General features: G+C 41.4%; 1 protein-coding gene across 1 annotated transcript in view; it reads left to right on the top strand.

The window, feature by feature from the left end:
* Window positions 1-1,744: 1,744 nt before the first annotated feature.
* Window positions 1,745-17,743, top strand: part of LOC126406807 (protocadherin-16-like) — an 86,510-nt gene continuing 70,511 nt past the window's right edge. Inside the window, exons 1-2 of the mRNA XM_050071320.1 lie at window positions 1,745-2,059; window positions 7,908-9,728. Coding sequence (XP_049927277.1) covers window positions 7,929-9,728 — 1,800 coding nt within the window. The 5' untranslated portion in view covers window positions 1,745-2,059; window positions 7,908-7,928. The remainder of the gene's footprint in view (window positions 2,060-7,907; window positions 9,729-17,743) is intronic.

Raw genomic sequence — 17,743 nt, 5'->3', positions numbered from 1 at the left:
GGCTATTCTGACTTAGCAAAAAAAAAAAAGACTGTCATCTGACTTTGTGACTGTGTGTGTGTCTACGTGAATGTATGTGTGAATTGGCGTGTATGTGTGAGCATGTCTGTGTGAGTTTGCCTCCTCTGCTCTGCTGTCACAGTAATAATGAGTAGCTGCCAGCACTGGAAGTCATTCCACTTGGTGATATTGCAGTTTAGAGTGAGAGTGAGGAGACATAACTAGGTTGCTTGGAGGAAAAATGGTTTAGCCAGCAAAAATTGTTGAACTGTGGCAGGGATGACACTGACCAAACCTTTTTTTTCCCCGGAAGTTTTATTTTTCTTAATCAGCACAAACAGAACGATACAGCTATGTCAGTATATTTATACTGACTACTAAATACTTTCACTGTATTTGGCTAATATGATTTTATCATAAATCATATGACCTTATTTTGTGTTGCAAAGGGTGCATGAGTTTAGAAAATATGTATCTTTAATGATGATAACAACAAAGATCAATTAATCATTACAGTGAATGAAAGCAAGATGATCAGTTGCATGCATGCATCCAACTTATGTCAACTGTTTCTCCACAATAAATAGGATTGTTGACACAGCAGGGCCCCTCTGTTGTTCTTTTGTTTATAACTTCTAAATGCAAAGTGACAAGGCTTTAATAACTTTCAGAGCTTTCAGTGATTGACAATAAAGCGAAGCAGCGTTATGGCTCCAGCACTATTAGATATAAAAGCAGAGCTCCTCTCGGGAGATGACTGGAGATGTAGGCTATGCTTCTTTTAAGAGTCACAAGATGTGAGGAAACGTTAAGGGCATTGTTTCTTCTCTAGACTTAGATGAAAAATACCCACAGGAGGTTTCTTGACTTCCAACATCTGAAGGAAAAAAGCTGTCTGTGTGATAGCTAGACTTCCTTATGATGCTTGAGTTGTTTTGTCAAGGTGTAGGTGGATTTAAGGTGAGCTACTCTATGGTACCAGGCAACTGAATATGATAAATGTATATCTTTGAAGATTTTCACTATGATTTTCACCTATATCTAGTACAAGTTATCCTTAACAGCGACAAATTGTGATTTTGAAATTCATCTTCAATCTCATAATGTCAAAATGAGTCTATATGTTGCTGTATTCTTAGTTATTCCAACAGTATGATGGCTCTGAGGGTCAAAACACAAGGACATTTCAGAAAACATGACATTTCATAAAGTTCAACGACATTTCACAACACATAACGATGATCTGGTGGTTTGTGAAATGTTGTGTATTGTGGAATGTCGATTTGTTGAAGCTCAGTGCCACCATACAAAAGAAAATATCATTTTAAAAAACTGTTTTCCCAGATAAAAATACTGTATGTGATGCTAAACATTTCAGAGCTGCTACACTGTATGCATATTGCAACAGCACACTTAGGCTATCCAAACTTTTGGCCAAATTTGAGGCTTTTCAAACTTTATCTCATCATTCCAGATTATTTAAACCCATGTAGCAGCTATTGAACACTGCATGTAATGTTACTGATTTACACTTCCCTTTTGCATAGGATGGTGGCACCAAAGTTCAGCAATAACCTGGCCTGCCTCTCTGCAGTCGGTGTGGCTCCTTGTGGCAGCCACAGCAGCAGCAGCAGCACTAAAGAAGAGAGGAGCAGGAGGTTGCACTTCGTCACGTGTTGCATAAATTAAATTTGGAGAGGGACGTCCACCGCTCTGCCCTGCACTGTTTGGTTTCAGTCGGCGTGCTGCAGCAGTGTGCCTGCGACCAGACAGACAGTGGATACCGTCAAGTTGATAACGTCTACTAGAAGAGGACGACAGGAAAGTTTGACTTTTCGTCTTTTCGTCTGGGAAGACCTCGCAAAGAACTAAATAGGGATTTAGCAAAGAAACTAATTGTGTGTAACGAGGAGGAATCTCTACAATCACTGGCAAAGGATACAGGTCCTGAGATGGATATAACTTTCACTTTGGACTTCATAAGGGAGTACTGAGAAGAATCTGGATACCCTGAAACTCGGCTTGTCTATTCTCAAACACAGCAGAGCAACAGATGAATGTGAGTATCCATCACAGCATGTCACAGATCTCCTCACTCCATAAGTAACCTGAGGCGATGAAGTTGTCCATCAGCTCAGTTCATCCATAATCACACTTTTTCTTCTCCTGTTTGGTGTTTACCACACTTTACAACTCACTCGCTGATCCCCTGCCAGCAGTGGATACTTTCTAGTGGACGCTTATGTAAAACTCATACATGACTTACGACGCTGGCTACTTTTGCAGACCGCTTTCCAGCTCTTTCATGCTCAGACCTTTATGTAGCGGTAATGGACATACAGTCCTTTTGTATTCAATGTTGCAACCTGGCGTATATAGCTACTTTTAAGAGCCACTTATTTCAATTTTCTTTGCAGAGTTGAATTAAAGAAACAGACCCAAATAAATGCTCTTATAGAAGACTATCTCTGCAATATCATAGTATCATACCGTATTGTGTGTTACTTCAAAGCGTTCGTTCTTAATCTTTTCCGTGCAAAACTATTCATAAAAGATATTTAAGTTCTGGTACGACGTGTTTTTTTTTTTTTTTTTTTTTTACTGTTCATGAAACACGACTCTGCATTGATTTTTGTCACTGCACAGTACAAGCCCAGCCTGCGCGCATACTTTGAAGCGCAGCCAAATATTTTAACAGCACGTCAGGTTGCACTTTTTTTAAACTCCTCTGAGACATTCCTCCCAAATTGGTCAACCTATGGAGTTATTTCATTGTCCTGCGAGTGCTGCCGCTGAGCCTTTGTGCCTCCCTCTTCCTTCAGTGGAACACATACCAAACGATTACCCACATGTCTACACAGTTATTGTGTTGGCAGACTTGTGTTCATTGACCGTGAATAGGTGTTCCTTTCCCTCAATTAATAAATTAATTAAGTCTCCACTGGGTTCCATCACCGTGCACTTTAGTTGTGAGTGTGATGGTTGCCATGGTGCAGCTGCGTAATTATGCAGCCTTTTTTTGACTTCACACAAGGAGTGCAGGCTCCTCCTCTCTCTTTTTTACTCCCCACCAGCCCATCAGTTTGAGGAGGACGGCGGAGTCCTGCTTTTGGTTTAATTTGAATGCAACATCTATAACTGTAAAGTTAGGAAATGCCCAGTTTAATTGTTGCTTCCAGTCATTGAATACCTATTATAACAACACAAGAGTAACTGACCAGACCCTAACAGTATTCATACAATTTTTTTTATTTTTTTAAATTTACCTATCAGTGCTTTTCATCCATCCACCCATGTCTACGTGTATCTATCCATATTCTCAGTTTTGGGGCATTTTTTAACTTTTGTGATAATGGCCATCATTCTATCTGTAGATGACTGTGTTTGGAGCATTATTCTAATGTGTGCCACTTTTAAGACTGGGTTGGGTTGTAAATTAAAACTCAGAGAAAACAAACAAAATGCGGCACTGATGGATAAAACCACCAAAATTTGGACCTCCACAGCTTTTATTACAATCCAAGGATTATGTCATAAACCCTTGGTGCAGTGCATGAAGTAATCATTTCACTAGTCTTGTCTTTGTAGCTTGCATATGCTATTGATGAAGCTAGTGTTCCAGACTCCTAAAAAGGAATGAAAAACAAAAGATATGTTTCTCCCAGGACGGCCACACCAACACCACCCAGAAAGTTTCTTGCTGCCTCACATTTCTGAAAATTGCCTGGCTGCAGTCACTGCGGTTTTTACTCATCTTCTTGCAGTGTCGTCATCAGTATATAAGTCAAGTATACATCAACCATGGCGTTTGAGGATGTCGTCCCAGAAGGCTGTCACCTCTGGAGTTTTTCTCATTAGTGACCAGACTCTGTCATCTAGAATAAAGTATCTACATTAATGCTGAAAGCAAAAAACCCTAAAATGTTTTAAATCCCACCTGTTAAGAAATATTTATGTGCCTGTCCACGTATGAGGTGAACTTTGACCTTAGTTTTAGTAATCATGTCCAAACTCTCCTTGCACCCCTGCTACTGTAACTCGATGCACATGTGTTTTTAATGATGCAACCACTAGTACCACCAACGCAATATCAAATGGTGTCATCTTCAAAGACATAAGGTGTGTGTTTTTTTTATCCGGAACATCTTACACAAACAGCTGAACCAACTCATGCTGCTCTTGCTGTGGGAAAGAGATCATCCTTCTTGTCACGGACCCTCAGAACCTTCAGTTCATCATTTAAAAAGTAGCCGCGTGTTTTCCAAATACCATGCTTGTTATGGCCAGGAAGTGCATGTGTATTTGAGGCTTGTGATGGCTTTCCCTGGCCTTTTTTCATGCCGAGGGACTGACGTTTCAAAGGCTAATGCAGGGCACAGAAAGGCTGCACTTGTGAGAAGCAATAGCCTGGCAAACATTCAGGGCTTTTTAGTTTGCTTTGTGCTAAGCCTGTCATCCTCATGTCCAGTCAATCTGCAGTTCTGTCTGTGGTTTTCATTATGGCTCCATTGAGCCTCAGGCAGCCTGGCATGTTCTCGAAACCTCAAAAGTTTTCTTTGAGTTAACTGGAATCATGACATGGAATTAGAAGCTCGTTTCACATAGTCTGTCACTACAGTTGTCCCTCTTGGCCTGGTGATGAAAATGGTTTTGGTTGTGTTAATTAAAACATAGCAGCTGAAGTGCTGTATTTGGAATCATGCTTTTGATGAATTGTGATAGATTTTAATCAGTATTTGGGTTGCATCCATTTAGATTAGATATTCTGGTTAGATCAGAAACATCTTGTTTAATTCACAAGAGACTATCTCAAATATTGTGTATGATTGTAGTTTAAGATATTAACTTAAGATAAGTATTTGGTGATTATTCAATAACCCCAGGATATGTCTTCACAGATGAAATGATATGACTTGGCCAGTTTGATCTGTGGCAAATCCAGTGTATTAACAATGATGTTTAACAGTATCTTTTACTACATGGTTAAATATCATCTTAACTTTTCATGAGAGGTTTGGCATTCTTCTGTGTAATGTGGGTATTGGCTCATGGAGGAAGGCAGCAGTGTTTGTTCAGATGTATTGTCTATTTTAGGTTTTGCCAAACCAAAGGCCTGCTTGTCTTGATCTTGTAGTGGAAGAAAGACAAAAAGTACTCCTCAGATTTGAAAAATGAAAAATAAATAAGCAAAATAATTTTCAGCATCATGAAAAATGAATATCTGACACGTTATGCCAAATGTAATCTGGACCACAGTGGAGAGGTAGAAATGCAGTCCTGATTGGCCCAGCATTCACTGCTGCCAGGGATTTTGATGCTGATTCCAGTCATGCTAGCAAAGTGCCCAGAATGATACTGACTGTATTCAAACAGAGGTTTCATTCTGAATGTAAATCCTAGAAACCTTGGATTCGGTTGGTTGACGTGGTTTAGAGGATTCAAAAGAAAGTGGGTCAATGCTATAGTTATTGCTAACAATGAGATGTACATGCCGTGTTACACACATGTGCATCTCAATGAAGCTATTGCAGTGTGCAAATAAAATATTTTAAAAAACGTTGCTGCAGGTACATGGGGGTTAATACTTCAGCAGTTGCATCATCTCAACAAAACTCTTCACTGTTCTTTAACTAACAGCAGGAGGGACTCTCCATGATCTAGGACAATGATGCAAGGAAAACATCTGAATCCAAGCCACAATGGGATTGGCTTACTAAATGCAACAGCTTTTTACCATCAGCAGCTATTTTGAATTGTTTTTTTCCGGACTGCTTTCCCTGAAACCCTATGCACGAATAGGTTGTTACCTTTTAAATCTTGACTGCTAACTTGCCACTAACTTTCAAACATGAAACTCTCAGTAATGGAGGCCTGGGTGGTTGGGTGACAGTTTTTGTCATATATTTGGTCAACTTTTTAGCTTTAAAGTGCAGAAATTTCTTTTTAACTTACTGAATCTTTTAAAACCATATGTCCCTCTTAGCCTGGTATTGTGCAATTAGCCTACCCGACTGTGTCTGCTATATCCATTAGGCTGCTCTGCTCTGCAGAGGTCCTCCACTGTAGCTCAACCAGAGAGTGCATTATTTCAGTTGTGGCATTTGGACAAAGATTCTGGCCTTGAAAAGCTATCGTTTGTGCTTTGGAGAAAGCTTTGTAAAAGTGCATCCCCAGTGTTGCAGTAAAGTAAATCAATACTGAGACTTTAAAGTTCAAGTGCTGTCAAGACTTTCAGGCTGTCGTGGATGTGCTTATGTTTTAGCCAAGAACAGCACTCACAAAGCAACCCAAAGTATGTAATGGTGAATTTGTAATGCTTGCTTTTAAGGTCCTGTCATTTGCAATTTTTATAATCCTCGTTAAACGTAAGAATTAGAAGTGAATGCAGCAAATTGATCCAGAGATCACTTTTATTCCTAAACTGTTCATTTAAATAAACTAGAAATGTGTTAACAACACTGATTTAATGTAAAATTTCACAACAAGTAATGCCCTGTTGTTTCTCACTACTCACACTGAAATGAATTCAAACCAATTATTGACATTAAAGTTAGCATCTTCGGTGTCGTGGGCCCCGTATCACGGCAGACTGAAATTAGCCCCACGATCTTGTGTGCTTATGGCCAACTTCCAGCAGCCCTCAATTACAATGCTGCAGAGCCAGAAAAAGGGAGAGAGGTAGACTGCATGGAGCCCTTCAACTCTGCTGTACTGCTCTGTCACTCAAACACACTGTCACCACTTTGGCTGAAACAGATCACCACACCGCGTTTCAGGACACATGGGAGCCATTTAGTGCGCGCGCACACACACACACACACACACACACACACACACACACACACACACGCACACACACACACACACACAGATACACAGATGTTTTGTGAATGTTTCCCTGCATGTATCAGTTCAACCACTGGGGGGAGCCTTGAAGAGCTTTCAGTAGACACCAAATTCCTCAAAATTTAATACAGTATAATATGTTTATGTATGTATTTCCTCAGAATTAAAGCTAGATTTACTTTTCAGACAAGTCAAAGTAGTTATGAATTACACAAGTTTAGACAGAACCACAGACAATTGGAAGCTGCTCTCTTTATTTAATGAAAAAGACACAATAATTTTCTGTGTGCCAGACATTTGGTGGTTTTGGATTATTCTACAGATGGTGACAGTCTTGTTGAATAATTTCCACATTGCTTCAATGTGTCTTTCAGTCTCAATTAAAGATTCAATGCAGTGGTGTGGGTCCATTGCCAGAGTTGGACGATTCTTTATGCAAGGGCTTCTAACACCCTACTACTTTTAAATATCAATATTTTAATACCCTCTTGATTTAACTCTTGATTCCTGAATTTGATTCTCTGAAGTATTGAAAGATAGATGTGTTTGCATGGGGAGAGTTATATATTTTAAATGGTTCTCGGATGAGTTTTTCCAAACTGCTCACTTTATGAGAGCTAAATGTGGTAGCACACATAAATATTAAATCCAGGACTTTGACGAGAGTGTAGTGCTGCTATGGTGAACACACTGGGTAGCAATTCCTCCATCCTTTTAATTCAAGTTGAATAGCCACAGCAAACGACTGAGGTAGTATGATGCGGCCTGTGGCTTTGATGTTTCTTTAGCAATAGAGAGCTTTCTGGTATGTAGGGGGAACAAGGTGTTGACTTATTAGGTGGACGAAGAAGTGTAGGAAAATGTTATGTGCAGGGTGTATTGTATGTGCTGTGGTTGGGAACAGAGCCCATAAAACATATGGGGAAGTGTTTAAGGCGTATACTTATTTTTCTTAAACTAACTTACTCTGTATTTCAATGCAGAAATAATACATCTTTTCTTAGTTTCTGCTGTTGTCAGGTTTAGACATTGCTAAGCTTTTCCTCTTTGTGTGTCTCCAGGTTTAAAAAGAAGGAGCCAAAATGAAGACAGCTGCCAAGGGTTTTGGGAAGTCTATAATGGACCCTTCGCACCGTGAGGGTTGGTGGAACAGAAGGATAGTGCTAATGATGTATGTGGCCTTGGAGCTTGTAACAGTCCATTCACCAGTGGTCCTGGGGACCCTTGAGCTACAGCTAGATGAGGAACAGCCAGCAGGCACAATTGTAGGGGACATAAGTGCGGGACTTCCTCCTGGCATCACAGCATCCCTGTACTTCATCTCTGACCATGAGGGCACAGGTGTGGGTAGTGATTTGGACATAGATGAGAGCACAGGCATTATTAAAACCGCCAAAGTTCTGGACAGGGAACTGAGGGATAGATACAATTTCATAGCAGTCACCATGACAGGTGTGACCGTGGAGGTGACCATCAAGGTGAATGACATAAATGATCATGCCCCGACGTTCCCTAGAAAACATGCCACATTTAAAATCCCGGAGCAGACAGCTATCGGCACCAAGTTCCCTCTTGAGCCAGCTTTTGATGCTGATAAAGGCCAGCTTGCAACACAGGGTTACCTTATCAAGGATGGAAATGTTGGCCAGGCATTCACCTTGGAGACCAGGAGGGGAAGCAATGAGGTTCTTTATCTGGACTTGGTAGTCAATGCCATCCTAGACAGAGAAAAAAGATCCACCTACACATTATCTCTGGAAGCCTTTGATGGTGGTTCCCCCAAAAGGACTGATCAGATGACATTAGATATTACTGTACAGGACATTAATGACAACGCTCCCATTTTCAACCAGAGTCGCTACCATGCTATAATATCAGAGAACCTCCAGCCAGGAAGCAATATCCTGCAGGTGTTTGCCACAGATGCTGATGAAGGAGACAACGGGATGGTGGTGTATGAAATCAACAGGAGACAAAGCGACCCAGATCGCTACTTTGTCATTGACTCTCGCAGCGGCATCATCACTCTCAACAAGCCGCTGGACTTTGAGATGAGGAGAGTCCATGAGCTGGTGGTCCAGGCACAAGACAACGCAACCCATCCGGAGGTGACCAATGCCTTTGTCACTATCCACGTCAGAGACTACAACGACAACCAGCCCACCATGACCATTATTTTTCTCAGCGAGGACGGATCTCCCAGAATCTCAGAGGGTGCGCAGCCAGGCCAGTATGTAGCCAGGATCTCAGTCACTGACCCAGACTATGGAGAGTATGCCAATGTCAATGTGTCGCTCGAGGGAGGAGATGGAAAGTTTGCCCTGACCACTAAGGATAGCATCATCTATCTGATCTGTGTAGACCAGATTCTGGACCGGGAGGAGAGAGACACCTACGAGCTGAGGGTGATGGCAACAGACTCGGGCACTCCTCCTCTCAGGGCCGAGTCCTCCTTTATTATCCAAGTGATTGACATCAATGACAACCCTCCTCTGTTTGACCAGCCAGTGTACAGGCAGGTGATCCCTGAAGTGGTGTTTCCAGGGAGCTTTGTGTTACAGGTGACAGCTAGAGACAAAGACCAGGGGCCCAATGGGGACATTAACTACAGCATCCTGCAAGACCAAGGTGCTTACTCCAACTGGTTCAGTATAGACTCTGTTACAGGGATTATCACCACTCTGTCCCAGCTGGATTATGAAAAGAACCCCAATCCAAGTATAACTGTGGTGGCCACAGACGGAGGGAAACCACCCCTGTCATCCACTGCTGTGGTAAACATTGTTCTTCAGGATATAAATGACAATGAGCCTGTCTTTGAGAGAAACTTCTACAATGTGTCCATCAAGGAGAACACAGCTCCAGGGACCTGCATTCTTGAGGTAGGACATTTTTTTGCAGATTTATTTCATTAAAATTTGTAAATTGATTGATTTTGTAAACAAACTCCCACACTTCAACGCTGAGTTCATGTGAGAGTCTGAACTCAACTTGGGGGCAATAGTGAAGTGCTTAACAAATGGAAATTTATTAAATAAATAGAGGAGAAATTTGTCAGACTTTGCTGATTCCTTTCATTCCTCTATGAAAAGTTATTTTTTAAAAGTAAAGCTGTTTAATTTTGACTGCCTAAGTGAGGATTTACCTGCGATTTTAGGCCAAGATGATCTCCTCTTTGGCTGTCCTCCCCTTCACCTCTCAAAAGGTTTCCAGGGTAACAGAGGCAGTGTAAAGTCCTCTGTCAGCCCAGGCACAAAGGGGGTTTTCACATATTCACAGGCAGAGACAAATTCAGGGCTTTATCCAAAGAAATAAATGTCAATTCACTCTCAAAAGGCACCTTAATTAGGCTAGTTGAGCGTGAGAAAAAATGGCTATAGACGACAAGATGAATTAAAGTTAGGACAAATTACAGCACTGCGACAGAGACTGCAGTCCTGTGTCATTAAAACATATTGTTTCTCAAGTTGTTTTTGGCGATCTTATTAAAGAGACAGGACTTACGAAAAGACAGCTCTTCAATTATTTAAATAATTCAAGTATTTCCTGAAGTCAGAAAGCTTTTTTTTCTCTTTTTACATGTATAGACTTTCATGCAAATTGAATTTCACAAGTGTCTGCTGGAGTATTGCATGGATCAAGGAGTTGGATACAGAGTGCAGTCCAGACAGAGGGCTTAGCAGACGGGATCTTGGCCCAGGGTTTGGCCTTGGGAGAGGGAGGGGTGAAGGGAGACACAGGCCTTACCGCAACTCCTGGCCTGAATGCAGAAATAGAAGCTACGAGGGCTTCTTGTGGGAGGTCCCCTAATTATAAATCACAGGGACCACAAGGATAAGGAGAAAGGGGGAATGTGCTGAAATTGATTATAGAATTTGGAAACTGAACCAAAGAATAATTAAAAAATGTATGTTTTGGAGAACTGTAAAGCTCTACAATCACTCTTTCCAATGTGGGTGGAAGTTCATGTTCTATGAAAATATCTGGAAAGTTTTTTTTTTCAAACTAGAGATGGTCAGAGTTTTGTCTTTCCCCTGCATTGCCTCCAAAAGCATTACTTACCTGCTCTCAATCAGCTCTCAGAGTATGACATGTTTGATCAGTAGCCTCACGGGGTCCAAGTATGAAGTAGTTCTTTAAAGCCACTGCTCGCTGGCCTCTCTCAGGCCTGCCTGGATGCTGCAGACGTGTGTTTGGCGGGCCATGTGAGAACAGACTGCTCTTACTCAGGGTGCCAGCTCTACATCCAAACATCTCAGCAAGACATCTGATGACTGCCTTTTTTTGCTCTGCAGATGAAATTCCCAATGTCCCCCTTTTTCCATACACAATTCTGTCCAAAAAAACCATTACAATATGGGTATTGTGATCATTAATTCAATCGTTTGAAGTGGCTTGATTTTCTTTGCTCCGCAGGTCACCAGCACAGCAGTTCATGATTATTCTAATGTAGTCTGGCTCCATGGTGCTGTGCCTGTGATATTTTGTCACTTTCTGCTATACATCATTTGGTTTATGGATGACTTTAAAATTAGATGTGTTGGGGGAAAAGATAACTAAAAATAAGGACTTAAGCCCATTAACAGCAATCAGTCTTGTAATTCAATATGCAAGATCTACTGCAAAGAAAATAGGTCATCTTTAAGGGAGGAAATCAAATACGACATGAAAAACAACATTTTAAAAACCGTGAGTTGCATTGTGGAATGTGTTTCATGAGCCGTTACTAATTCCTTTCTCCATTATTAGTTTTTAAACTGTGTCCAATTTTGCAAGTTTTCTGGATGGTGTAGAAGTCAAATATAACTGTTACACCACAGATCTGATGCCATGAAGGAACCACAATACCAAAATAGCTTGCTATACTTCTTGGATTCATCTATTTGATCCATTTATATGGAGAATGATGTTCTCTTTAACCATTTTATGTCTCAGTTTTACACTGTGGCTTGCAAGCATGCATTCACACAAGAGGTACTGTTACACTGCACTCTGCCAGTGTATGCTTTATTCCAAATGTGTGAAGTCTTCTCAGAATAATAGAAAAGGGAAAATCATTACCTTAAGGTCATTTAATTAGGTCATTGAGCATAGATGCTTTTGATTCCCAACATGGAAGAAGGAGACTAATACAAGATGTCATAAGGGATAATGAGGCACATCAGCCAGCCTTAATATCTCCAAATTCAGAAAAGCAAAGTCTGGTTATCTTGGCTTTGAGAGTTATTTGCCATTCACTCTTCTGTGTGTTATTTCACTTATGAAGTAATGAAGCTTTCCAGTTGTTACGTCAGAATGTCGCTATGGGGAATAATTTACACCTCATACCATTGTGGTTTTTGGTTGGTTTGGAGTGTGTCTCTGCAAAGAATTGTCCCTCTGTCTGTTTTGGGGGGTCGTTCTGGCTCCAGTAGAAAGGCAAGAGGGGGTCTCCAGGCAGCTGAGGGGGAAATGAGCCCTGACAAGCGCTGGCATGACTGGCGGAGGTGACATGAGCAGGGGGGCTTCCTCGTCTGTCTGTTGGTCTGTCCCTCTCCAAATTCTTATCTGATCTCACTTCATTTCTCATTAGCTGGGTGTGAAGATAGGCCAGGCCTAATTTTTAAACGAGCCTCCCCCATGTTCATGACAGAATGGACCGCTTGTCATCACTGCAGCCCCCTTAGCAATATAAGACGAACAGTGATTGCTGTGAGTGAAGGAGCAAACATTTTTGCCTTTTTTTCTTTCTTGAAGCTGTAAAAACAAACTTTTGCATCTATCAGTTCCTTTACCGCCCAGATTGCTTCCTGTCTTAGTGATGTCTTGGCAGCTTTTTGACTAAACACCTCACTTCTCTTGAAAAAACATTGGCCATATTGTGTAGGATTGTTATGCTTTGGCTAGGATTTCTTGTGTGCAACAATACTAAAAGCCCACTAGTTTTTACTTTAGATAACTACAGATGCAGAGGCTTTTTAAGCAGTGTAACATATTGTGCCACTCAAACATATTCGTTATTTCACTGAATTCTTTGAAAGGCAGCCTAGTTGAAAGAGACACCTCAGTGAAGTGGCACTCTGAATCACTTCTCTATTCCTGCCAACATAAAAGCAACCAGTCTATGGGGAAAAAAGAATACTCATAATTGCCCTGGAGAGAAAGTGTGAATGATTGAAAGAATGTATTTCTTTCATACTAGTCTCTTGATTTCCATTTTTTTTGTTCTATAGTGACCACCTACTGGTGACGAAAGGCAGGTGCTAATAACACCTTCAGCCATGGGGTCTTTGAGCTGTACCTGATGAAAAAAAAATGTGTTATGTGGTGTAATAATTTTCCTACTTGAGAAATTCATAATGCTCTCTGCACCACAGTTAGGATAAAGATCTGTTGTTCACTGTTTAATTGCAAGAGTTGCTTTTGTTCTAGCTTCCTCAGTGAACTTTGGAAAGCCTGCGCTGTTGAAGTACATCAAGCTTTTCACAATCTCTGCCTTTATTTTCTTGTGTGTACAACAGTGCCTGCTTCACATTTCTTGTTGAATTGACTCATTCCTTCATGTTAAAAAATGAAAAAAATATTTAAGAAGTTACTCTGTGACAGTAAATTGTTAAAGTTGATGAGAGTAATTGGGATTTAAGGCAGAAATAAGGTTGTTGTCAGCCATTTTATTTAAAGATATACTATGCAGGATTATTCTAAAAACAAGGGAAAGACACACACTAGTATCCCTTATTAGAAGTGTGTTGTGGGTTTTCTATCTGAAGAGACTCTGCCCCCTGTCTGTATTTTCTGATTTTCCTGTTATTTTTGTACTGAGAACATTTATGGGTGTGTACCCCCATAGTGCTCAGGTGAGGTTGGGGCTTTATGCTTCATAATGCTCTGCTTCTTCACAAAATGTCTGTCCTGTCTGTTTAGGCTTCAAATGTTACATGCTGACCACATTTTTTATCTGTCTTAGTGTAGTGCTTAAATTTTTCTTAATTTTACTTTCACCCAAACGAAGGCTCTGCAAAACAGCCATGTAAAGTGCAGTGATTTGGTGACTCAAAGGGACACCTGACTGCTCTACACTCCCTTTGCATTGCCACATTTTCTCTTTGTAATGACCTTTGCTAACTTCTCAAGTACAGCTTTTCCAGGGTATCCAAATGAGACCCAACTATGGTGATGAGTGAAATTGCCAGTTTCAGACTGATATTTTGGTACACAAACCATGTCATCAGTTCTCACCAGACATTTTTTGGGGATGGTTTGTGTCAAACGAAATGTTCACTTGTCTGTTTTAATACCAGACTGGCCTGTCTCCCCATGAGATTGGTTTAGCTTGAGGCAAGCTGACTCTGCTTTTGGTCTCCTCTGTTTCTTTTTCCTCTTGCTAACTAGCAAGCTTCGCTGTGGCTCTGCGGTGTAACAGTATTTTCAGGGACTGGTAAAATTGCAGGAAACTGGATGTGCTACTTAATGTGTTCGCAAATGTAATACTTCCTTGAACAATTACTCCTGGGCCTAGCAGGGGCACTGAAGCGAACATAAACACTGATGTACATCTGGATAGAGCGTGGGTGTTCGGGTCAAAGTTGCTGTGCTTGAGACAGCCGAGCGCATTTTATTGTGCTCAGACGTCCATCATCAAATCCACCGCTTCTCTCTTTCTACCAGTACAGGAAGAGGAGAAAGCTGTGGTAAAACTTTTAATATTATATGCTTGAATACAGAAGCTGGGAGGAAATACTGTTCATTAGTCGGAAACCAAAGCTGTGGGTGTTTGAACACCAAGCTGTGAAACAGAATAGAAGGACTACTGTGGTGCAAATGCTGAATTTGTTTTAGTTCTTTTGTTCATCAGTAGAGAAGTCAGAAAGTAAGTGAATTCCGTATGTCCTTAACACTTTTCCAGAGCCTAAGGTGAAATTTTAAATGTGTAAATGTTGTCCAACCAACAGTCCAAAGATATTTAATTGAAATAATGGAATAAAGCAGCAAATCTTCCCATTTTAGAAGCTTGAACCCGAGAATGTTTGGCATTTTGCTTGATAAATAACTTAAAGGGTGTTTTATTTATCAAAATGTACTGTTTCAGCATTAGTATATCTGATAGAAGTTTGCTTTGGGATAGTACCTCAATTATTATGCATAAATACTTTATATTTTAGACAGTTCATATTTTTGTACCTGCTCAAGCTTTTGGAATTTAACAGATAGCTGCTGTGTCATACAGGTGCAACCAGCCAGTGATGTTATGAAAGACACGGAATCAAAATTCTTCATTAGTAGCTGTCTGTTAAATTGGTGCTGAGTGGTAAAGCAAGCAGTGTTTACAGGCCCTCAGGGTGACTGTGAAGGGTCAGTACAGGCTGTGATGTAGCCACGCGGAGTGTAAGAGATGAAAGTCTGCTGGAGGGGTTTCCTGCCCACATCTGGCAAGGAAGGAAGATGGGCTTATATGGCTTTCTCAAGGGACAAGAAATTTCATTAGTACAGTCTGTCGGCCAGACTGTCTGCTGCAGGTGAGGCAGACCTCTCGGCACTGCTCCCAAGTTTCTATGAAAGGGTGTGAGTGTGGTGAAAGGAGAGCCATAGAGGGAGAAAGCAAACAGTTGAGAGTCTCTAGAGGGACAGTCAGCCTCTGGCAGCTGTGACAAAGCTCCAACTCAGCAGCTGGATCCAGCTGTTGATCCCTCCTTTGACTCTTAGGAGTGGGATCTCCTTCACTCTTCCTGTCTCTTTGTCTCCGTTTGTCTCTCTTTACTCTTTCTCCTTGTCCATCCAGACTTCTTATCTCTTCCCACTTCCTTTTCCCACACTGCTGCATCCCCTCTGTGATCCAATTACACTTCTTCACTTCCCCCTGTATCCCTCTGGAGTGGCGACAAGTGAATCGGAGCAGGTGAGAGCAAAACATCTGCCTGCCTGGAGACGCTCAGGCCTCCCTGGAGTGACGCTAACACACTGTCTTGTGGGTCTCAGTCAGACCGGACCCAGGCTTATCTAATTTGGTGATGCAAGAAAGAAATGGGTGTAAATTACCAACAGAGTGAAGTCAGACTGCAGGTGTGTGTGCCTTCACAGTCACGTTGTGTCACAGCGTTGCGCTCAGGCTCAAGTGGAGCACTTTTGCTTGACCTTCGTAAATAGAGACAATTATTCACTTTGCCTCCCTCCTCCTTTGAGACGACTCAATGGGAAGGGGGTAGTAGACTGAGAGGCTTGCTGTGATAAGGGCTGCCAGGCCTTCTGTTCTCACAGGCCGTGGTCCCCCTGCACATGTGCAAGGCAGTTGGCACTGCTAAACAAGCTGGGCATCAGGAAGCATCATCTGCTCATGATATTCATTCTGTTCCAAAGCAAATCTGTGCTAAATCATCCATCCAGTCCCCTGCTGTCCATCAGAAGCCACCAGACTGGAAAGCAGACGCTGAGTGACAGCTTGCCAGGTAACAAAAATCAGTAACCAGGAAACTAGATCCCAAACAAATGGCAACAAATAATTTTTCGGTGTGATGATGAAGTGCAGGTACTATAATGGCAGGTAGTCATCAGTATGTTGTATTTTACATTCATGACAAAACTGCCTCTTCCTAGAAAAGCATGCACTATATATACACAGCCCCAAAATATCTTAACCACTGAGCAAATTGTCTCCATATCCAGAACTTGACTGTTACAAAGAATGCATCGCTTTAGTCTGCCAGCAACCTCAGCCCCCCCTTTTGCTCCAGCCTTGCTGCTGCACTGACTGCCAGTTGAAATAACGATTGAGAAGAATGTTACTGAGCCCAACAAGCTCATGGAAAGAGTAGAGCATTCAGTTACAGGGCGTGTGGTCAGATCATCTTATTTCTGCTCTCAATTAGATCAGTTTTGGTTTACGACCAGGTCTGATTAGGACTGTGAAGGTGGCTGAGCGTAGGGATTAGTCAATACCTCAGCTCCCTATGTGAGAAATAGGTGAGTAAAAAGAGACAGAGGTGGTAAAGCAGGGGGAAACATGAAAAATACAAACAATTCCAGAGGAAAAGATTCCAAAGCCAAGGCTATCTCTCTGTGTGGTCAGGAAAATGTGGGACCTACACTGACAACATTAGAGCAGGATGTTTTGCAGATGCTTGTTAACAGTAATGACAATATGAAAGCTCTGTGCGTGGACCAAATTAGTGCTGAGGGCTGGGCATTTAACCTCAATACTTTCTCTGTACTGACTGAAATATGACCAGGCACAGTGTATCAGCTTGTTTATTCAGCGAAGTTTTTGTATGGTTGCCTATTTTAAGACAGCATTTAATATTTGAGACGCTTCATACTTTTTTCATGTAAGAAGTTATTTTCTTACATGAAAAAAGGGTTTTCTTGAAAACATAGCTATAGCCTTCAAATTAAGGTATTTCATTATTTACATATTACACTTATCAAAACGATACCCAGCCCTAATAGTGTTGGATTGATAAGCTGTTTAATGAATAAACTGTTTAAAAGAAAATGTATCAACAGCAATTTTACCAATCAATTGATGGTAGTCATGTATTAACAATATTAACATTTTCTGGTACTGGTGTCTGACTCTATCCAAGTGAGTAGGTAATTTTTCAATCTCTGTAAGACAGAAGTAAAAGAAAGCACATAGGAGCGAGCGACAAACCACATAGAGAATGAGGTTTGTGGGGAGAGATGCTCCACTTTTACATTGCGGTTAGCCAACGTTGTCAGTCTTGGCTTCAGACAGAGAGGCACCCGGGCCTGCTCCAACCAGACTCCCAGTCTGTGTGTACTGATGCTCCATGGTGGTCCACCCTCACACTGCTAGTTGCATATCTTGAAGCCTTTGCCGCATCTACGAGAAACGCCCCTCTTGTTATAAGAGAGGACATCTGTTATGCCTTATCTATTCTAAGGTAATGCATTCACCCTGCAG

This window comes from Epinephelus moara, chromosome 2 (genome assembly GCF_006386435.1).
Source record: "Epinephelus moara isolate mb chromosome 2, YSFRI_EMoa_1.0, whole genome shotgun sequence".
Classification (NCBI taxonomy): Eukaryota; Metazoa; Chordata; class Actinopteri; order Perciformes; family Serranidae; genus Epinephelus; species Epinephelus moara.
Note: the sequence above shows the minus strand (reverse complement) of the source record. Positions and strands in the feature narration are given on the sequence as shown.